At 39.4% G+C, this 23,549-nt stretch overlaps 1 protein-coding gene across 1 annotated transcript in view; it reads right to left on the reverse strand.

The window, feature by feature from the left end:
- The window catches only part of stk32a (serine/threonine kinase 32A), a 75,683-nt gene extending 56,279 nt beyond the window's left edge, over window positions 1-19,404 (reverse strand). The window contains exons 1-4 of the mRNA XM_084386431.1: window positions 18,984-19,404; window positions 16,866-16,991; window positions 9,128-9,183; window positions 7,983-8,134 (exon numbers count right to left, since the gene is read on the reverse strand). Coding sequence (XP_084242557.1) covers window positions 7,983-8,134; window positions 9,128-9,183; window positions 16,866-16,917 — 260 coding nt within the window. The 5' untranslated portion in view covers window positions 16,918-16,991; window positions 18,984-19,404. The remainder of the gene's footprint in view (window positions 1-7,982; window positions 8,135-9,127; window positions 9,184-16,865; window positions 16,992-18,983) is intronic.
- Between the last annotated feature and the right edge of the window lie 4,145 nt (window positions 19,405-23,549).

The following is a 23,549-nucleotide window of genomic DNA, read 5'->3' on the forward strand; positions in this document are numbered from 1 at the left end:
GCGTACATGAATTACACGTAGCAGATCTATACAGGTAGAGCTGGAGAAGGAGGAGGGTTTCTGAAAGCAAATGCTAACAAAGTATTTGAAGGTTGAGCATGCAAGCTCATTGGCTACTGAAATGGCAGGAACCAATCAGCTGTACCCTATTGACACCGATGTGATTGCAGGCAGGTTGAGTTAAGGACGTATTAGCGTATGCCATCTAGAGTTTCATGACAGAACTTTGTATTTATCGTGCACTTTCGTCTTTACAACTTTGCAGACCGTTTACATTCAGAGACAGCTATATTACACACTGCACGAAAGGTAATATTCGAAAAAGCATAATAGGGGCACTTTAATATTGATTCTACAAAATCCCAACTTGCATAACTCTTAACTATGGGGGTTTTATCCAGGGAATGTGTTATTTTTCTTAAAGGACAAGTTCGGTATTTTACACTTAAAGCCCTGTTTACAGATCGTTTCTGATGAAATAGAACGGTTAAGATTAAAATTTGGACACATGCTGCTGTCCCGAGAATTTTTGGTTTATTTCGCTTTCCCCCCCACCTACACAATGGCTGCATAGGTGCACTCGAACATATCCTTCCTAAAACGCATTCAACTTTCGTTTACAAAGAGATGAAACTCACCGAGTGGTCAGGGGTGTTCACTGATATGCTCATACAAAAATCGCTGCAAAATATGCTTTCCAACAGGTGTTTTACCATTCGTTGTAAAACTGTGGATCTATTTTTCCAAACGTCTCACACCCGTAGATTCTTCCGTTGAGAGCTCAGAATAATAGACACTCCAGCCCAGTTGGTGGCGATAATGCACCTTTGCCAATTGCAAGCAAACCACTGGCATTTCATTGAATACACAGAAGAAGCAGAAGAAGAAGCGGCGGAGTAATACCGTACCTCACACAGCTCTTTCAATACAAGTCAATGGAGTTGGACAAAAATTACGATAAAACCTGTTGGAAAGCATCTTTTGCAGCGATTTTTGTATGAGCATACCAGTGAACACCCCTGACCACTCGGTGAGTTTAATCGCTTTGTAAACGAAAGTTTAATGCATTTTATGAAGGATTGTTCCAGTGCACCTATACACCCATTCTAGAGGTTTTGGGGAAAGCGAAATAAACCTAAAATTCTCGGGACAGCAGCATGTGTCAAAATTTTAATCTTAACCGTTCTATTTCATCAGAAACGATCTGTAAACAGGGCTTTAAGTGTAAAATACCGAACTTGTCCTTTAATGATTCAAACGTAGCAGCCTAAGGTCACATTGAAGGGGTGATCAGCCAGTTACAGCCTTCTCTCATGTGATCTGCACTTTGCCATTACCCCCCTCACATGCACGCTTTATGACCTCAGTGAGAACACAGAGCTGCCTCCCTCTGAAACTTGATCTGCTGGTGTCACTGTTCGACAATGTCACTTTTGAGAAATGAGTGCTTGACACATTATTTTAATCTCATATTTTGAGATTGTTTTGTTTTACTACTGTAAAATACTACTGTATATAATTTGAGAACAGACTGAACAGATTATTTTATATTTGTCAAAAAAAAATTGGACCAAACTGAGGTGAATTTTGTGCTAACACTTTACTTAAAGCCTTTATATATTATGCATTATAAAAGTATTATAATGCATCAATTGTGCGTTGCAATGCACCTTATAATACATTCTATGGTCTCATGAATAATCATAACCACAGTTATAATACTTATCTATTCAGTTTTACACAAACAGAGACAGACAGAGAGAGAGAGAGAGAGAGAGAGAGAGAGAGAGTACTGTGGCTTGAAGTCTCTCACATCTGACCTTGAGTGCTCTTTCGGTCCAGTAGAACTCACATTCATCTGCAGCACTGCAGGGGAACATGCACAATGCTCACCTTCTTTTAAAACGGCTGCCAAGCACATTACCATTCCCCATGCATTCTTATCAAATTTAACGCCCCATGCGGCAGGACTATTATTTAGAGAGAGCTGTTTTCTCTTCTCCGCTGTACGTATTATTTAATTTTTAATTAAAAAAAGCACTGCTATTGATTTAGTCATTTGCAGTTTAGTCATTCATGCATCACATTCTGATGAGGATGATGTGTTGTGCTCCAGCATGCTCCATTGAGTCTGATAAAGAAAACAAGACGTTTCACAATATTTTAGGTGTTTTTAGTTGATTCTAAATGCAACGTGATCACATTAGTGTTTTTAGGTATTCATACATGTGTTCTGTTGATATGGTTTTAGATGTTTAATTAATTTACTATTTATATTTTTGATATTGTATTATATACATTTTATTATTTATTTATAATAAATATAAAAAGCTGATATTGTACACTGAAATAATGTAAACATACTGTCAGCATCTAAACATACAGTGGTATATCCTTTTAAAGGGATAGTTCATCCAAAAATGAAAATTCTGTCATTAATTACTCATGTCATTCCAAACCTGTAAGTCTTTAGTTTATGTTCGACCTGGTGTGGTGCGGGTCGACAGAGGAGCTGAGGGAGGGAGGAATGGAGGTGGAGGAGTTAAGGCGATGGGCCGAGGTGGATTAGCGGGGACAGTAGCCGGAGGCAGAGCCAGGGAGGCCGTTTGAGGATGGCTCATGGGATGCCCCAGGTGAATCCCCGACGCAGTGAGGAGGTAAGGGATGAACAATGGTGTAGACAGGAGATGACGAAGACAGGGCTGGAACTAGAGGTGGTGGTAAAAGGGTGGGACCAACACATCAGTCTCCCAGTCCATTATGCACTCACTCACTGCGGCGGGGTTGTGGACGGGGAACTCCTCAATTCCCTCAAACTCCACTAGTATTTCCTCTGTCACGAAGAGGTGGCCGGCTCGCACGCTAGGTCAGACGTAAGGGGCTCAGGCTCCGGTGCGATGGTGGGCACATCCACTTCTCATGGCATTGGCAGCTTCATCGCAGCAGGCACTGACACTCCATCATGTGAGACCCACCCTCACATCCCTCCAGCTGAGTTCTTGCATGTCTGGGAGGTCTACTTGATGTTCGTAGTTCGCTCCAATCCAATACAGACATTTGATGGTTTCGTCATCAAACGGTGAACGAACGGCAAGGTGGCAGAATTGAAGGGTGTAGTCCAACAAATGTTGGCCTCTCCTGGCCAAAGCAGCAAATTCAGCTGCATAATCCATTTTGTGGTTAGTTATTCTGTCACAGTTGTCCAAAGATGAAGATGAGTCAAAGGTTCCAATGCGAATGTATTAAATAAAGCAATAAACTCAGGTAATCCATAACGTAACAGCGTGTCGACACACAAACAATAACCGACAATGAACTTAGGAAACACAGGAACTTAAGTATACAATGATAACTCAAATGCGAACAGTTTAATGAATATCCATGGTAACATACAAGTGGCGGGAAACGTGAATAAAGACAACAGTAAATAATGACAAGCAAACTTAAAGTTCATGAAAATGAAAACTAAACTGACAGTCCGTGACACGTGTTTTACTTCAGTAGCAGGAAAGGAAGCCCCTGTCTTGCGTGCAGAAATTGCAGTCCTTCTGGCAAAGGGTGCGGTAGAGCCTGTTTCTCCAGCCGAGAAAAGGAAAGGGTTTAACAGCCTTTACTTCATCGTACCAGAAAAGGACGGTGGGTTGCGGCCAATCTTAGATCTCCGAGATATCCTCAGCGGCAGTTACACCGCTCAGGTCGATGCATATGAGACCGCTTCAGCACTGGCTTAAGATTTGAGTCCCAAGATGGGCATGTCGCTATGCAACACATCACATGGCTATCGCGCTTATCTGTCATCTGTCCTCATGACAGCCCATCCTTTGTGAATTCCCCTTAGGAAGGACCTTCTTTCTCAGGGGTATGGCACAATTTGGCACCCGCGCCCAGACCTCTAGAACCTCCAAGTCTGGCCCTGGCTCTGCTTTCCTTCCTGCAGGAAAGCACCGTTCTAAGGTGCACTGCACTAAGGTGACACAGTGGATGGTAAGTCCTTAGGGAAGCACAACCTAATCATCAGGTTCCTAAGAGGTGCCAGGAGGTTAAATCATCCAGGTCAGCACCTTATTCCTTCTTGGGACCTCTCAGTAGTGTTGCTGGGCCGACAGAGAGCCCTATTTGAGCCCCTGGAGTCAATTGAGCTTAGTGCCCTCTCGTTGAAGAGGGACCTCCTGACCACGCCCACATCCATCAAGAGGGTTGGGGACCTGCAAGCATTCTCTGTTAGCGAAACGTGCCTTGGGTTTAGTCTGGCATACTCACGTGATCCTGAGACCATGACTGGGCTATGTGCCCAAAGTTTCCACTTACCCTTTTTGGGATCAGGTGGTGAACTTGCAAGCACTTATCTTTGGTGTGACCAGTACGTGCTCTTTGCAATTACTTGGACTGCACAGAGAGCTTCAGATGCTCTGAGCAGCTCTTTGTCTGTTTAGGGGGACAGCAGAAGGGGAAGGCTATCTCCAAACAGAGGATTGTGGATGCCATATCTCGGGCATACCAAACACAGGGTGTGCCGTGACCCCTGGGAGAGCGAGCACACTCCAATAGGAGAGTTGCATCCTCTGGGGCACTAGTGAACGGTACCTTTGCAAAATTTTACAATCTCTGGGTTTAGCCAGTTTCGTCCCAAGTATTATCAGACACATATAGGTAAACTTTGGACAACTGGTCCAGTGTATCGCTCCTCCTTGAGGTGATAACGTGTGCATTTTTGTCCATGTGGGTTCCCCATGTCCGGCAAACCCTGGACAAATTCAGTAGCCGAATTTGGTGGTGGAATTTGCTGCCAGGCCGATTGCTCGTGGTATGTCCCTTTTTAGGTGAGCCCTTGTACTTGGGTTAGGTGCTCCATATTTCTGGATTACCTGATGGTAATCCCATATGATGTATTTCCGCTGTTCAGTTTCCCGGGTTTGGTAAACCCACACCACAGAGACTTCTTTCCACATGTGGTACCTCCCTTGTGGTCTCCACAGTGTCCTTTTTTTCTGCATAGGAAAAAAGTCACTTTCAGCTGCATTTCGACCCTCCACCCCTCTGGCTTGGCTGGGCTCCTCCTTCCTTCCGGTTCCACCATTATCCTCACTCCCACAGGTGTCGGCTCCATTTTGGCTCTTCAGGCCTAGAGTGTCACCACGAGTCTTCGTTTCCTCCCCTCCGCCTGGGTCCCCACCTCTTCCAGCTCCACCTTAGTTGGACAGGTTCCTGTCTCCACCCTGGCTTCTCCCTCCATTGGTTCCACCATGGGCCTTCATCCTGGTGACTCAGCTCTGGGTCACTACCTGGCTCCTCCCTCCATCATCTCCTCCCTGGCTTCTCCCTCCATTGTCTATTCCCTGACTCCTCCCTCCAGCGTCTCCTTAGAGTTTTTCCATTCCTCCACTAAGGTGTGGTTTCTATTTACGGCACAAGGATGAACCATCCGGGAGAGGGGAGTAATGTTAGGATTTCATTCTGTTCTGTGGACTGTTTATTTGCTTTCTACTTCCATTTAGTTATTGTATTTATTTTCTGTGTCCAAAATCGAATACTACTCTACTATATAGTATGTGGAAAATAGTACACCAACAGAGTAGTATGTTCAAATACATAGTACTCGAAATACAGTAGGCGAAAAATACCTAGATGACCTACTACTTCCACTGAGATTCTGAAGTATGCATTCGATGGACACTTTACTATTGCATGAGGCCACGGGAGAGGATTTGTGAATGGCGAAGAAGCGACACAACATGATGTAGGTCACATGACAGTGACAACACGGCATATGTAGTGCATCCGAATTTCATTCATACTACACATATTCATACTATATACAACAGTGGTTCCCAACTATGGTCCTGGAGTACCCCAAACTCTGCACATTTTGCATGTCTCCCTAATCAAACACACCAGATTCAACTCATCGGCTAGTTAGTAGAGACTTCAAGACCTGAAATGGTTGTGTCAGATTAAAGAGCCATCTAAAATGTATTGTACTCCAGGACCAGGGTTGGGAACCACTGATATAGAAAATACTTTTTTAACAGTCGCAAAGTAATTTTAAAAAATAAAATGTAGTACCTACTATACAGTATGCTATTTTAGGCTCAGTGTTGGTCAATATAATATATTTAGGCTTTTACAACTTAATTTCACCATAATAAAATAAAATCCATAATCATTTCTGTTATGTGCTGACAACCAAAAACTAAATAAAACCTACAATAATTGATGCAGTCAGTAAAGCTAGCTAGTACGTGTTCTGCACACCAACAATATTTAAAATACTATATAAAAAAAAAAAAAATAATCATTGTGTTGTGAGTGTTGTTTGCTTTTAGCCAAATAGAATAAATCAGGTTTAAACAGGAAATGATTTTCGATTAGATCACCATAAAAATGCACTTTAAATAAATGACATGGTTGTTTTACATTTTGTCATATTGCACTTTAGTGCAATACTAAAAACTATACATATGTGGGAGGAGACTGGCCAACAATGAGTTTCAGGTGTGGGTAGCTAGTCACATGACCAAGAAATCATAAATAATTGTTGCAGAAACAAATAATGAGATTGGCATGTTTCTGAAATTGGCTCGACGTTCAGCCTCTTGACCCTTTCATATAGGTGTGTGGAGTTATTAGTTGTGTGATTTGTTTGTGTTGAATGAGTGCGTTTTAATAGTGCAATTCCATTCTTATTTGATCCCTTTTTTTCCTTTAGGCTGATTTATGAACAGGTTTTACTCTCTGTCCTGGAAGCTGGGCAGACAAATATTTATTGCTGCGGTACCTTCAACGGGCTGGCGGCCGTGTAGGAGTGTGAACAACCGGTAAATGCAGTATACCTTTTATTTAGGCCGATGGGTTATGAGTTTGAGTCTGCAGTTGTACTTTTGCTAAAGTATGTTTTGGTTGTTTGTTTTCTTTTATTGCAGGTTGTGTTAACATGTATTAACGTGTGTGTCTTTTTCTTGTTAAAGGGGCAGACCAGCCACTGTCTCTTGTGTATTTAAGTTTTCTTATGTTTTTTTTTTCTTTACTTAATTCTATATTGATGTTTAATTTGATCCTATTAAATATCATTTGTCATTTGCTTTTGTTTGTGTGGTACTGCTCTCCTTGTTTTTTGTGTTACAGTGCTTAATAGTTTTGTACAGGGACGAAAAGCCTGCATCGACACTTAACCTCCCCTGTGTAGGTGATTCGGGTGGCGTGACACTGCTGTGTGGTGTGTATTAGAAGGTTGGCACTGTAATGGTGATTAATGGTTTCTACTTGTTTGCGGTGAATCCTTTGGGTTTTTCTTCTGGTTTCTATTCTCAGGTGGCAGGAGGAGCATGAGAACAGACCCGACCCCTGAGGAGAGCCATTTCCTCCTTTTACGGATATTATTACTGACACACGTTTTTAGTTGGTGTTTTATTCTTTGACGGTCTTTGTTGGAATAATACAATTGTAATATTTTTATAAACTACATTTGATGCTCATCAAGTGATTTGTAGAGGGCTCCTCCTCCCTTAAATAAGGAGGTCACATAGTCAGTTCATATTTCCTACACTACAAGTAAGAATGAGTATTGAATAGTAAGCTTAGCAACATGCTATTGTCAGAATAAACACCACGCTAGGTAAGCATACTGTGTGAATGGCTGCTTGGTCAGGTCTCCGAGTGATATACTGAGTGACATTTTGATGGGGTCTAAAGTCATCTACTCATGAAGTTCCTATTCAGTTAGGAGTTGAGTCAGCTCATTAGGTTTTCAAGAAGCTTTTCATTGTAATTGTTAGCACTGGTGTCTTAGTAGAATACTTATACGCAGCTGAAACACTCCAAGGTCAACTGTTTCATTACATTACATCAAAAAACATCATACATTTTTTATCACATCATGAAAATTTAACAAATGTACAGAACAGTATTCAGTTATTTTGTAAATTATACTGCTGTTGGACTATGTTTCAGCACTGATGAATCACTTATGACTTGGAAAAACTCACCAGAAATTGACCAGGAACGGGTGCTCCAGGTTCTGCATTATCTGGAGCTCTTTGAAGACATTGCGCACCTCATTGCGCTCCACACACTGAAGTTTGTTCATATACTTCATGGCATACATTTTCTTTGTGTCCTTTTTCTGAACAATGCATACCTGGGAAAAAAAAAAGGTAAGTGGTGTTTATTGAAAAAAAATGGGAATCCAATGTTGCTGAAAAACTGGACAGTCTCTGTTGCACTCATTAGGGTGCATTAGTGCTCGCCCACTTTTTCAGCGGTGTTAGTTCTGTAATTATTTTTCCTGTACATTTTTTCCTAAATTTATGAACCAAACCAACCAGCTAGGCGAAAAAAAAGACTGTGTACTTAACGGCTTTAGTGAGGGAAATAACTCGTTCATGGTAATTCCACGAAGCACTGTGAATGAAATACTCAAATTAAAAATTATGGTGAAATATAAAATTACTAATTTGATTATATCTATAGAAACAATATATTTAGCAAAATATGCATATATCATATATTTTGAGAGTGTAGGGAGACGAATTTGACGAATACATCATTCATAGTGCTTCATACAGAGCTCTTTTGGTACAATTTGCTAGGCAATTACTCTGATTGGTGGCGTTTCCTGTATAGCATCATAGATAATGTCATTTTTCACCACAAATTCTGCTGCCTAACACGATTTGCTTAAATATTGCAAACAGATGGCTTTAACAAGAGCATATGCCACTGATTAACAACTTTTTTTTTTTTTTTTGGTCATACGTTATCATTAAAAATCCCATTTTTTTCCAATTTCCCTATGCACAAAACAATGATTTTACTTTTGGAGCCAGACTGCTGCACTCTACTGGAGAGTCAACATAGATAGAATCTCAGAATAAATTTGAATTAAATATTGCGCAATAATAGACAATTGGCTTGCCATACCATGGAGTCAATATAGTAGTAATTAACCGTCTTGAAGCCAACTGGAGCACTTTTATTCATTGCATTCTCTAAATTAGGTCTTAATCTACAGTATTAATGTTTCAAGCACAATCAATAAAGATCACTGACAATTCACTTTGGCCTCAGTACCATGAGCTTCATTTGTTTTGATTATTGGTTTGTTTTCAAGTAAATATTTAGCAAAACTTACTTTCCCAAAACTGCCTTTACCAATGGCTCTCAAGATCTGAAAGTGGTCAAAATTGACTGCGGAGAGACAAAAATGTAATGTAACAGTTAGTGCATTGCAAGATACAATGATTTTCTTTTTTTCTGTGGAACACAGAACACATATATATTTGTCCATACATTGAAAATCAATGGGGTCCATACATTTCAAGCTCCAAAAAGGACATATAGTATAACAATAATAGTATGTTGACTTTGTGTAGGCAACACAGTAAACACTGTAGCAGATGGGAGGAACAGAACCGATTCAAACCCCCCCCAGGACAATTACTCAGCTGAATTGTAAATAAAACAAGCTGTCAGCAAATTTCATTTTTTTATGAAGTTGCCCATCTGATTTAAACAGTTATGCAGTCCGACTCAAAGCGTAATCTCTCACCTCATCTAATGCTAACCTGTGAATGAACCTTGCCCATCTCTGCATCTAAACTGCAGTCTAATATATGCTGTCAGCAGCAATTACAGTTTGATGGTCACTACTCGATAGATACTAGTCTGTTGGTCGTGGACCAGCAATTACATTTTTTAAATGAGAAGTCTGTCTCTGCCTCAGACAGTTTCACAGTATACTATATATAAATACTTTTTCAATTTTACATGATTTCTAATAGAAGTTTAGTGGGCTGATTTATATGGGACATGTTTGTTTTCCCATCAGGTTTTTCTTCCATGATTATATATACATCCAACATTTAATCTAAATAATCTGTTGTTGATCCATCCAGTAGATACCCCACCAACTTTCTATTCTCTGGTTTACTGGGCTGGTTCCTTGAAAGACAAAATATATATATTTCTCAAGTATATGACAAACTTTTGGCAGACCTTAATATGTAACTTTCAGGAGCCAGTGAGTGCCAAATTTATTTATTTTTTCCAGAATGCTCCAATTTACCCCAAAGTCTTGAAAATAGAGTCAAACAACACAACGCATGAAGAAATAAAGACATTGAGGTACTGTATGACATAAGGGTGAGTAATTTTTATTTTTATTTTACAGTACTGTAAGTACACAGCTAAGTTTAGATTGTAGGCTTAGGATTTGGGTTAATAGCAATTACCCAGTTATTGACGTTACTATAGTAAGTTCATAATATGTACATGCAGAACTGGACTGTAAAATAAAGTGTTTTTGGGAGAACTGCAGTATCCCTTTAAGACATATCCTTCAGAAGACCTCAATCCTGTGTGTGTATAGTAAATTCAATGTACGTGTAATTCATAGAAGTTGCCCAGTTACACCAACTTCAAGCCAATGCATACAAAACTGAACGTACTAGGCCTTTACTATTGTTACTATTGGTATTTTGCATCTTAAACTGTGGGGGATTATCTAAAAATCTATATTATTTATAAAAATAATGGAAAGTGGAAAGGATTTAGAAATGTTTTTAGAAACACACTAATCAACAATAACATTAAAACCAATCTGGTCCAGTCAGACAGAGAAGCTACTGTAGCTCAAATTGCTGAAAGGCTTAATGCTGCCCATGATGGAAAGGTTTCAGATAAAATCCACCCTTGTTCAAGACCACTCCTCAAGCCCTTTGTGGCCCACTTTGATATTATACCAAGGTATTCGGCGTTAGGGTTTTGGCCGTTGACGCCGAGGAAGCCCCGATTAGGCCCAATAAAGCCCTGAAAGTGACAGTGACGCTTGGCCTGACAGTGGAAACACAGCTAAAGGTGTTCCCTCTTTCAGCAGGATAATGCACCCTGCCACACTGCACAGATTGTTCAGGGATGGTTTGAGGAACATTACAAAGAGTTAAAAGTCTTGACTTGGCCTACATATTCCCCAGATCTCAGTCCAATTGAGCATCTATGGGATGTGGTGGACCAACAAATCTGATCCATGGACCCCATCTCACAACATCCAGAACTTAAAGGATCTTTCTTAAAGGATGTCTCAGAGCTGTTTAGGCAGCATGAGGGGGACCTACACAATATTAGGCAGGTGCTTTTAATGTTGTGGCTGATGGGTATCTGATAGTGTTATATTTGAATTATGGTTTGGGGAAAGGTCGTTTTGTGATTATAAATTTCATAGTTTTAATAAAGTAAAGAGAAAATCAAATGAAATGGTACTTTTAATATGGTATTTTTGTAAAACAAAACAAAAAACAAAACATTTATAACACTCGTGATAAACTTCAGAGTTTAAATATAGAGCTACTTTAAAAAGAAAAGGTACATTTGAGGGACATGTTTTGTCCCATGTCTCAAGAGCCATTGAGTGAACTATTGAGTGCGGGCAAACGATCTAGGACAGCCATTTAGAGAACGCTGACACCCTTTTTCACAGAGACATCCAGAGGGGTCATAAGCTTGTCCTAAATAGTAAATGCCCCATCTCTAAGAGGAAATTCTTACCACAAAGTGAATAACAATTTCCAAATCAAGGCGTCAATAAATTTGAAATATTGCCTGAAGATCTCAAAAAAAAAAAAAAAAAACTCTTTAAAAAAAAAGCTAAACATGCTCTTCTTTAACTTTCAAGGCATACAAAAAACCCCCCGCAATTGCAGGGAAGTGCAGGAAATGTGTTTCTGTCTATCAGTACTGTTTGACTATTAGTGGTGCTTGCATTTTGTTTTGTATTGGTTTAACTGTGAAAACTAAACAGATGTGTGTCGGATTGATATATATATATATATATTTTTTTTTTTTGTCTTGTCGAAATAGATCTATGAAGCTGCAGCTGATATTGCTGCTGCTGTTTATTATTGCTGTTGTTGTAGATTGCTGCTGCTTCAGAGCAAGTGCAGGAACTTGCTACTGCCAATACTGTGATACGCTGCAGTGAGCATGTAAGACATACTACTGCTGCACAAAAAGCATATATAAAATTACAAAGCTGGAAACGAGAAAATGAATAATACAAGCCAAAATGTTTATGCTGCTGTGAGCATGAAAACACACTGCTGCTATATAATAATATGCTTGAAATGACCCCCCATCAAAGTAGGAGATGAGTCGACCAGTCGGCTCCACCTTGGTCCTCAGTCGCACCGCCTTCGTCTCAGTCCTCCAGTGCCGCAGCTCCGCCCTGCTCTCCAGGTCATTGATGTCGTCCGTCCTGTCAGCTCTTCAGCTCCGCCTGGGTCTCCACCAACATGGGCTCAGTCTCGGTCACTCATCGCCTTGGAGAAGCCTGCCAATCCTCATCATAGCTCCTCTCTCCATCGTCTCTGCCGTGGGCCTGCATCCTGGCCTTTCTGCTGGGGGTTCCACCCTGAATCCTCCTGCCTGCCTCTCTGCCTTGGCTCCTTCCTCCATCTTCTCCACTGGTGATCCTGCTGTTGGTTGCTCCCTGTTTCCTGCCTCTATGGTCTCCGCCCTGGCGTCTTTCTCCTTCCACTCCCCCATGGATTATTGTGTTTTGGAGCATCTGGAAACTGCTCCTAGAGGGGGAGAGTTCACCGGGTCCTTCTTCACTTCTGCACTCCCTCATCCACCCACTCACGCTCTCCAGAGTTCTATTTGAACTCACCTGTCATCAATCTCCTCTGCACCCAGAACTCCTTTTATAAATTGGTTTGCGCATGCTAATAAACATCGCCTTTGGACATAAAGAATCATTTAATCATTTTGCATGAGGTGTCAGGGTTATGTTCTGTTTTGACATTGTTTTCATTGTGTTCTCCTTCAGTTTGCTCATTTTCAGTTGACTTAGTTTTCCCATGTGTTTCTTTGATTCATCTCATTCACCTTTCCTTTGTTAATTAACTCATTAGTTCCCTCGTTTAGTTATGGTATAAGTACTCCCTGTTTTGTTCAGTTCATAGTCCTTTCTCGTCAGTGTTATAGTATGCTATTCAGTTTCTCCAAGTTCTCTCCTGTGTGTTTGTATGGTGGAATCTTCAATTAAAATACTATTTTGAGTATCATGCGCTTTGTTACAGCCACCCAACTATGACCGAAGACAGGACCTAAACAAAGACAAAGACTACCAGCAGTGCGCATGCTCTGCCTGGAACAACAGGGAATAACCCTCGAGGACCATACGAGTGATTTTCATCAACTGGCGTGCCTGACTCCATTTCCTGAACACATTAATGGTATTGTACTACACCAAACTTAATAAGCAGATGAAGGCAAGCCTGTCGTGGAGGACCCTTTTTGGACTTTGTTGAGTGGGTGCTGGCCACCTGTGGATCCTCATGTCCCGAGTCCATTCCAGTAAGTGAATTTCCCGAGCCTGTTCCAGAGTGTGAAATTCACAAGTCCGCTCCAGAAAGTGAAATTCCCATGTTCGTTCCAGTGAGAGAAATTCCACAGAGGGCTCAGGGACGACCTCCGTGGTCGTGTCAGGGCAGAGAGGAAGCTCACATTCAGCCTCCTTGGCCATGACATGGCAGGCAGAGAGTTCAGAGATGGACGCCGCCGCCTCGGGAGGAGATGCCGCGTATGCCGCCAAACAAACAAAATCAACCAAACACAGGAAAACCAGGAGCTTAGACCAACGACACCGACATCCACCAAAAGAAAAGACCAGACAATAAACAGGAGTACAAGAGCTTATATACACACACAGGGTAATAGACAAATAAGACGCACCTGGTGCAATCAGGGTACTAATCAAAAAAGAAAACTACAAAGGACTATAAAAATGGCACCCAGGTCAGGAAACAAACCAGGGCAAGATGCAAACTAAGGGTGCTTTCACATCTGTAGTTCGGTTCATTTAGTCCAGACCAAGGGCAACAAAATATACATTGTAGCATTTTTCAGCTGTTTTGGTTAATTTTCACACCAAACTGATTGCTCTGGTCTGAATCATTTGACGAGCTGGTGAAACGAACCAAAATGCAGTCACGTGAATGTGCAGGAAAATTCCAACGGAACTCCCGGAAGTCAACAAAGAGAGGAGGAAAAGCCAGCAGACAACACGCCGGTTTGTTAGGTCATACTACGGAGAGACTGATTATATCTCTGGTCATCATATACTACATAGTTTGTATACACCACTTTAGGCTAACTATACACATAGAGAATGAAGCGCGGATGCGGCTGGAAAATGCACTGCAAATGGCGAAGTCTTACGAAAATATTACCAACTGACTACGGCAGCTGGTTTAGTCCAAAAATGCGCAGTTCTTTAGGCAGTTGGGTCTGTTCGAGGTCGGATCACACCACAAACGAACCGCTCCAGAGTTCGTTTGAAAGCGTAACGAGACCACCTCTTCAAGGAGGTCTCGGTACGCTTGTTTGGTCCGCTTTTATTGCGCTCCCGAGTGCGACTGCAGCATTCACACCTGCCCAAACGAACCGCACCAAGGGGGACAACGAACTCTAGTGCGATTCAACCGAGAAGGAGGCAAGTGTGAAAGCACCCTAAAAGACCTGGGAATACATAACAGACACAACATGACTAATTCCTGATGGTATTTCTGATGTCCCGTTCTATTTCTGATGTACTTCAAGTGCTTCTGATACGAAGGACACATAACAACCCTGTAACTACGGCGCCCGGAAAACGATTGGGGGTTAGGTGTCTTGTTCTTCGTTTCCTGGGTCGTTCCTTCTTCGTTCTTCCTACCGCGACCTTCGGGTTTCAAGTCTGACTCTCTAACCATTAGGCTACAACTGCCCCCGTTGCCCCTGTCGCAGTATAAATTTGCAATGCATGCAGCAGCTGCTGTACATATTGCTGCAAGCCCTGTTGAATAAGCAAAAACATCAAAAAGCAAATGCCTATTTTACTTTAACGAGTTTACGTACCAGCCATGCTTTGTCACTGAAATCTCAACAACTTCCAAACAGTATAATTTAAATGTATTATGCATTCTGCTGTTATTAATATTCACTAACCCAGCAATCTAAATTTGCTATGCATGCTGCTGCTAATGCTGCACAAAGTGTTCAAAACTGCTGTAAGCCCTGCTGAATAACCGAAACAAAAGCAAATTACTATTCCAACTTTAACAAGTTCACATACAGGCGCAATCCTTTGTCACTGTATCCTCACAGCATGACAATTGCGTGTAAACAGAAACTGCATATTCACTAGCTGCTAACATGCTAATTTATTCACACTATGCATCAAAACAGGAGTTTTTTAAAAACCCTACTTTATAGGTGACTTGAACTAATTTCATAGTTAATGACCTTTACACATCACTGAACCCAAAGCGAAGGAGCGAAAATGATGATCCCGCGTGAAAGTGTATATGTGCGAATACTTAATTCCCTGTTCTTAAATCCGCGATGCTTCGACGCTGCATTCTCACATCGACTACATAAACCACTTGCTGCAGCTTATATAACGCACCGAGATAAGGCGTAAAAGACGTTCACTTATCTAGCAGCTGAGTTTCAGAGGAACTCTGAAAACATGCAGCAAACTGCTATAGAGAATGCTAACCAGCCATTTAAATGTTGAGAAGCAAGCTCATAGGCTGCAGATGCAACATGAACCAGTCAGCTTGTGCTATGCAGTAAACGATGTGAATACCATCAGGTTGTAAAGCCATAGAAACTTTGGGGGTGGCTCTTCTTACACCCACAACACTCTCACATTGTGTCGGTTATTTTCTCATTGACTAGCACCACTCCAATTTTCTTCAAGGAATGTAAAATTTTGTTTAATAGTTGTTTGCTTTACTGAGTCATTGTGCGCACTGCTGTTTACCCACGTACATGATTGCCTTGTAAAATGGGCCAATTGGCTATTGCTATAACTGTACTTGTGATGGCCCATCTCTTCCTTTGACTCGTTTACACACAGGTGTATTGGAATCTAGGTTGTAAATTTTAGACCTGCACAAACAGATTTATGAGAACCTCAATAAATGACTTTCTGCACTCAGCAGCTTCAGATCCTGTTGAATGGGTTTACTCGGGTTAAATTCTGTTCTAAAGTGAGCAATCTTAAACTGAGATCTCAACAGAAGATTGACATTGATTGTTTTGCCAGGATTATTATTTAGCTAGAGTACTTCTTGTACATACAGCAGCAAAGGGGAAGTTGAATAACAACTAAATAAGCGAATAACAACTTACAATTTATTCTCTATTTCACACAAAAAGCTGCTGAATATACACCACTTTTACCATACTTTTATGGGGTCCTGAGTAATATTAATTAATTACATGAACTTGCAATAGAGTTAGAGTTTAGGGTTAGTTACTTGCAATTATGCAGAATTTACAGTGTATTGTACATGTATTGCGTAATTGTCTCTTTAAAATAAAGTGTTACTGTGCTTTTTGTTCTTTTTAGAGGTTGACCGTTCCTGCAGGTCACTGTATACAATCATTGCATGGAAAAGAGCAGCTCATGTTTCTCTGTTTGTGCTCCGTAGAGTTCATACTGTTTTGGAACAACAATGGGGTGAAAATTGGAGACAGGATTTGATTTTTGGCATATTAAGTCTCCTGAACTGTCTGCCATTGGCTGGTCAGAAAGATAGTCCTGCCTTAAACTCACCCCATTGATTTAGTGTTGCTGTGTCGGATTGGTTGGGATGCCCAAACAAATGTTCTGATAGAAACAAGTTTAAGGGAATAAACCTATTGAGTGCTTATTTATAAAAATATCCTAACAGTTATACATTTGTGTGAAGAAATAGAAAAGATTGTTAAATGAAAACCGTTCATATATTATATTAATACATTTATTAGTGTATTAGAATTCAAGTCCTCTGTCCAACTATAGGAACTGGAACAACTTGTTTTGTGTCCAAGAACACACTTACCCTCGGCTGGGTCATCACTGACGGATGTCCTGCTAGACTGTCCAAGTCCCATGTCTTCTTAAGAGGTGAAGTTCTCCAGTTTAAAATGGAAACATCCTCTGTGTTTGTTAATAAGGATATATAGCTCTATAGAAGAATGAGACAGAGTAAAGCGTGAGTTTAATGAGAAGCCAATCTGGACCAACTTTACATTACAGTGTTTATGTTACATAGGGGTGAATTGAGGTTGATTGGGACACTTTTTCCAAGTAATATCAAAGGCAAAAAGTGTCCCAATCACCCTGAAATCTTCCGGGCGTAGCCATAATTTCAGAAGTGAGGGGGTCACAAATGTCAAGTCGCGAATATCGCGAATGCTTGGAGTACATCAGAACTAGAACGAGGCATCAGTTTACGGTCGGGGATTTGTCATGGCGCGTTGAGCCGCATCCAGTGTAGACAGCATCACTGATTATAATGGTTATATTGTGTTTTGTTGCATCGCACCACTCTTTTTCTTATCTCTTGCTTTTAATGGGCCGTGAAATCAAATACACTGCTGAACAATAACCAATCATTTGTTTGCGCCCTCCGGCTTCGAGTATGAATGAAACATACATTAAACGAGAGTGTTTAGCACTCCATAATGCTCACGTCGCCTCGTTTTGGATAAGAATAAAATGTTAGTTCATGCAGAATATCCTGTCTTTCGGAATTTAAATCTAGATTTATTCACATTGGCCCGTGAACACCTCTGCATGAGATGAATTTACGGTTTACATTTATGCATTTGGCAGACGCTTTTATCCAAAGCGACTTACATTGCATTACAAGGTACACATTTTAAATTCTTATCAGTTCTTGCTTTCCCTGGGAATCGAACCCATGACCTTAGTGTTGCAAGCGCCAACGCGCTACTGTTTGAGCTACAATTAAAGTTTTATTAAAAGTGCGTCCCTCCACGTATTCTATGCCCATGCATACATTCAGTACTAGGTAGATTACAAATTGTAGTTAGTTACTGATTCCAAATTACATTAAACAAAAAATTGTAGATAGTAATGTAATCCATTACATTACACATTTAAGGTAATATAATCGGACTACTTTCAGATTACTTTTAGATTACTTTTGACCTAATCGTTCATCACACTGATTTAAATAGGATCGTCTTGTACCATACTGATATAAAAATACAAAGAGAAAGAAAATATATTCCATTCTTTGTAATCAACAACATGAAGTGCATTAATGTAATGTACATTAGGTCAGGGTTTCCCAGATTGGGGTTCGTGAAGGAACTGCAGGGGGTTAGTGAGTTTATTGAAAAGCTATTAAGTAATTAAGTCATTCAAAATTAAAATTAAAATAAATCATTTTAAAATTAAAATGAAAATAAAACACTTACTAAAAAGATAAAACCTGCATGTCATGTGACCATTAACCGACATGACACGAGAGAAACGTAAACTTTATTTTATTATTACTATTATTGACTTCATTGTATTATTAACCTAAAATCTCAGAGGTACTTCAGTTAAATATATTGTGTCAAACTGACAAAACTGACCAGGTTAATCTGACAAAAAAGAGTTAAGGAATCCCTGATCACCGGTTGTCATAAGGGCTAAATTTCACCAATAAAATAAAAGGAAAGTAGATTTTATTTTAAATATATTTTTTTTAATTGCTATTCATTCATTTCTGCTAGCCAAAACATGATATTTAATGTTATTTTTTTGACATGCTGTTTCATGACTTGCTGAAAAGCCCTTAAAAAGCCAATAATACGTTTTAAATAAAAATATTACATTATTAGATCACTGTACATCAGTTCCCATGACAATAATGTGAAATGTTCAATAGTTTCTAAAATAACACCAAGCCTAAGATATATTCACTGGATAAAAGGTGAGACAACTAGACCTTATTAAAAGTACTTTACTAACCAGGAGAATGTGCAAATAGACTCTTTACTTAGGCTACACAGTAACATAAACAGTATAATGTAAAGTCCAAATAGAGTGGCAGAAATAAATGAGTTAGAAAACTGCTAGTAAACACGATGTAAGATCACATACTGTATTGACCTGTAGCTGAACTCTGTTGTATATAAATCATCAGTAATCATAAACTTACCGTTTAATGTGTTAGGATGGTCGAGTTGATCCCCAAAACGATGCCAGCAGTCACACTGGCCACAGGCGAGACTGCAGTGAACAGATGAGTGCTGGACACACAGACTATCCCACACAACTTCTCCACTCACCGCAATGCCGTGATAAGATCCTTGCAGAGCCGGAGTCAATGACACACTGATGCAGAACACACGAACATGCTGCTTTACCTCCCATATGCGCTCGAGAGTCCAGAGAGACTCATGCCTGCATCACAACACACACACATCCGCGGACGACAGCCCCAGTCTCCGAGCAGAGGACATCTGATCTGATCCAGATCACCGTGTGTGTGTGTGTGTGTGTGTGTGTGTGTGTGTGTCTGACTGCTGAGAGCTGCACAGCTGAGCTCACGTCCTCAACTGTTGATCAACTCATCACTATGCGTCTGTGGAAACATCTGATGGGCACCGCATGTGATGATGATGATGCTGATGATGATGATGGTGGGAAGGTTTGTTTATTCATGCATGATGTGGTTCAATAGGCTACTGTATACGCAATGTTACTGCGCTGCTGGTCTCACCATAACCCTTTTTTTTATTTAATTTATTCAAGAATTCGTTTTAAAATGCATTTTATACACTGACATTATAATTTATTGCAATTTCTTAAAATCATTAAAAAATAATAATAATATGATTATTATTCGAAAGAAAAGTTTAAAATAATATTTGAAAGAGTAGCCAGTCAAATCAAAATCAGTGTGGTGTAGGCTAACAGAAAGCCATTTTGTTGTCATGTGACAAGAAAATTATTGGTAGACCCTAATGTCAAGGTCAGTAAGTTTCTTAAAATGATTTTTTTTTTTACCTTTTATGACATGTCAAGGTTAGGTCGTCGAATGTAATCACTATTCATGATTCAAACGTTCATGATAATTTTATTTATTTATTTATTTATTTATTAAAAGTAGGTTTGAAGATTTAAAAAAAAATTAAAAAAAGATAATCACAAAGTAAAAATATTTTAGTATTATCAGTAACCACTTGATACATTACTCAAATTAAAACTTTGAGCGAAAATTTCCATAATTGTAAAAAAAAAAAAAAAAAAAAAAAAACATAATACCAGCATTTAAACAAAATAATATTTTTAAGAACTTTTGTGTTTTAAAGTAAATTCTAGAAGGTTTGTAGTAGTGCTGTCAAATTGATTAAGCGCGATTATTTGCATCTAACATAAGTTAAAAAAATACTGTAATACTCAATAATATACAATAATACAATAATATATTATTGCAAATATGCACATTTTTACTGTATGTTAGATGTGATTAATCTTGATTAATCGATTTGACAGCACTAGTTTACAGTCAACCAAAAGTTTGTCATTGTGGAAAATAATAATTGCATCATAATTGTGGAATAGAATAGAATAGAATTGAATAGAATAGAATAGAATAATGTATCCACATCAAAACTAGATAAACCATTGCATATCCTAATTGTGCATGTCAAGGGCCAAGGTCATGTGAATTTAGATATTTGCTTAGCTTGCTTCTTTCACACAGGCATGTGAGGCTAGTAAATTTGCTCTGGGTCTGTCGTCTGTCTTGAAAGTGAAATTCTTTTTAGGCAGTAAGAGAGCAATAGGATCTCTCAAAAATCCAGCCAAATCACCATTACGCTCTTGGCACACCGGAGTACTTTACAAGATTAGATGCCTCATGCACACACAGCTCTTTTATAGCTTAACTGGCATTTACAAATACACTAGTCACCTTTCCTGAATAGACTTACACAACAAGTTTTATCGCACAAGCATGCTTCTTTTCACTGACTTAAACTGATGAGCTTGTGTCTTTGCTAAATGATAGAAGCGTTGTTTATTCAGGAGGAGAAGACTACGGTTCTCAGCAGGGAAGGTCAAACAGCGATGGAATGACAAGCTGAAGAACTTGTGCTTCCATCTAGTGGTGCAGGACTGAACTAGGTTTTCATTTACATCTAGTTATTTACACACACATACTGCACTAATTTACAATTAAAATGTGTTTCCCTGGAGATTTAAAGTCATTCGATTTGGCTTTTCAATTAGCTATACGTATAATGAATGAGTCTGCACATACAGTAATAATAATGCACATAATCGCCTAGATCTTAAATGTATTCAAAGCACATATTGCTTTATAACCTTCAAACTTGAGTGATTTCGAGAAAACACTTTCAGGCAAGGTTTTGTGAATATTGAGCATTTCTTTTCTAGTTTGCAGATTCTCGTCTGTCCAGGACATCATTGGCCCTTATTCACTTGCACAGGCTGTGTGTGATCAGCCACCGCAGGTATGTGACATTTATAGAGTTCATTTGTTCACTATAAACTTTCCGTTTCCCCCATATACACGCACCAGCCCTCTGTGCCTCTCTACATGTAAGTGCTGCAGTCAGCTTTGTACTTGTTTTTGGGAAATAGTTTTGTTGCAGAACCCTTGTGAAAAAGAAGTGCACACAGCAAAATAGTCAAGTCAAGTCACCTTTATTTATATAGCGTGTTTTATGGTGCGTAATTTGAAACACCTTTTACCTCATTTGAATTATTCTCAGGTTAGGTAAAGTAAGTCAAATCTATCCTAAATAATAAGCATTTGAATTTCCATACTTACAATATTTAGATCACAGAACAGAAGACTTCTCCGTGGTCAGTTCAGCTCAATCTTTTGTAAAACAGAGACTTCTTAATTTCAATAATATATATTTTTTATTAAATACAGATTAACTAGTTTACATAAAAGGTACTAATAAAAATAAAAGTAAATCAAAACCAAATAATTTACAAGCTTTTATCTTCATGAGGCGCAACGGCAAGGCATCTAACAGCGGAGAGGCCGTCCTTGGTGAATCAGCGTCTGACTGGACATGTCGTTCCAGCTCTTCCAAATCCCCTCCTGGAAACTCCCTAAAACTTGTTCATTGGTAATCTCCTCCTGGAAACCTCCTAGGACTTGGTCATTAAAGCCTTTGCCTCTTCGTCCTCCTTCTTCTGGACCTTTTCTTCATCGCAGTATCTTCTGTATCTCGTCCGCAACACATAGATGGTAATGCTTGCATTTTTCTTATTTCTTTCTTTCTAATACATTTTTCAATTTCTCTCTACTCTGCCATATGCTTAATAAATGCTTAAAACATTCAGTGTGGTATGTTTTTCTTTATAAACCATTTTCTCAATAAATGATTTTATAACAACATATTGCAGTGTTTTTCTTCATTAACCATTTTCTCAATATATGGTTACAATGATTATTACAAGTCTTACATTATATAACACTTTCTTAATAAATTGTTTAACAACAACTTCTGGTGTCTTTCTTTATAAAACCACTTTCTTAATACAGTTACAATTGTGGTTTACTACGACACATAAGTGCTTCACATACCAAAAGGCATAATTATAATAGAATAATTGCATATTCCATAACGAGCGCTTTTTACAATACAGATTGTATCAAAGCAGCTTCACAGTGATAACATGAAAATAATACAACAAAGTTTGTGTCTAGAAGAAAATTGCGTCATCGTCCACCTTAAGTAAGGCAGATCAGTAATATTGTTGAATATTAAATGTCCCCAACTAAGCAAGCCAAATGCCATGGCAACACAAAAATAAATAAATAATTAAACTCTGCTCAGAGTACACATGGTCCCGCTCTAAAGAGTGTTAAAGTAAGGGTACGTTTATACGACAACGATATGCTTAAAACTGAGACGTTTTTCCATTGAGTTTTCCGCGTACAGACGACACCATTGTCAAAACAATCCACATTCACACGGATACGCGAAAATGACTAAAAACACGGTATTCTGCTGCCAGGCCAGTAGATGGCAATAAAACACTATAGACTAAACATGTAATACGCATGTGCATGACGTCATCGTCTTCAGAGATTTGCGTTTTTTTTGTTTACATGGAGACCGTTTTCAAAAACTTGCACTTTGAAACCTGTTTTCAAAACTTTGCGTTTTCAGGCACCCAAAACGCCATTGTCATGTAAACGAACGGCCAAAACGCATACAAAGTTTTATGTTAAACAGTGTCGTGTAAACAGCCCCTGACTCTGAATCAGAATTTAAGTTATACAGTGAGGAAAATAAGTACTTGAACACCCTGCTATTTTGCAAGTTCTCCCACTTAGAAATCATGGAGGGGTCTGAAATTGTCATCGTAGGTACATGTCCACTGTGAGAGACATAATCTAAAAAAATAAATCCAGAAATCACAATGTATGATTTTTTAACTATTTATTTGTATGATACAGCTGCAAATAAGTATTTGAACACCTGAGAACATCAATGTTAATATTTGGTACAGTAGCCTTTGTTTGCAATTACAGAGGTCAAATGTTTCCTGTAGTTTTTCACCAGGTTTGCACACACTGCAGGAGGGATTTTGGCCCACTCCTCCACACAAATCTTCTCTAGATCAGTCAGGTTTCTGGGAGGGAGTTTGAGCTCCCTCCAAAGATTCTCTATTGGGTTTAGGTCTGGAGACTGGCTAGGCCACTCCAGAACCTTGATATGCTTCTTACAGA

This window comes from Rutilus rutilus (genome assembly GCF_951802725.1).
Source record: "Rutilus rutilus genome assembly, chromosome: 18".
Lineage (NCBI taxonomy): Eukaryota > Metazoa > Chordata > Actinopteri > Cypriniformes > Leuciscidae > Rutilus > Rutilus rutilus.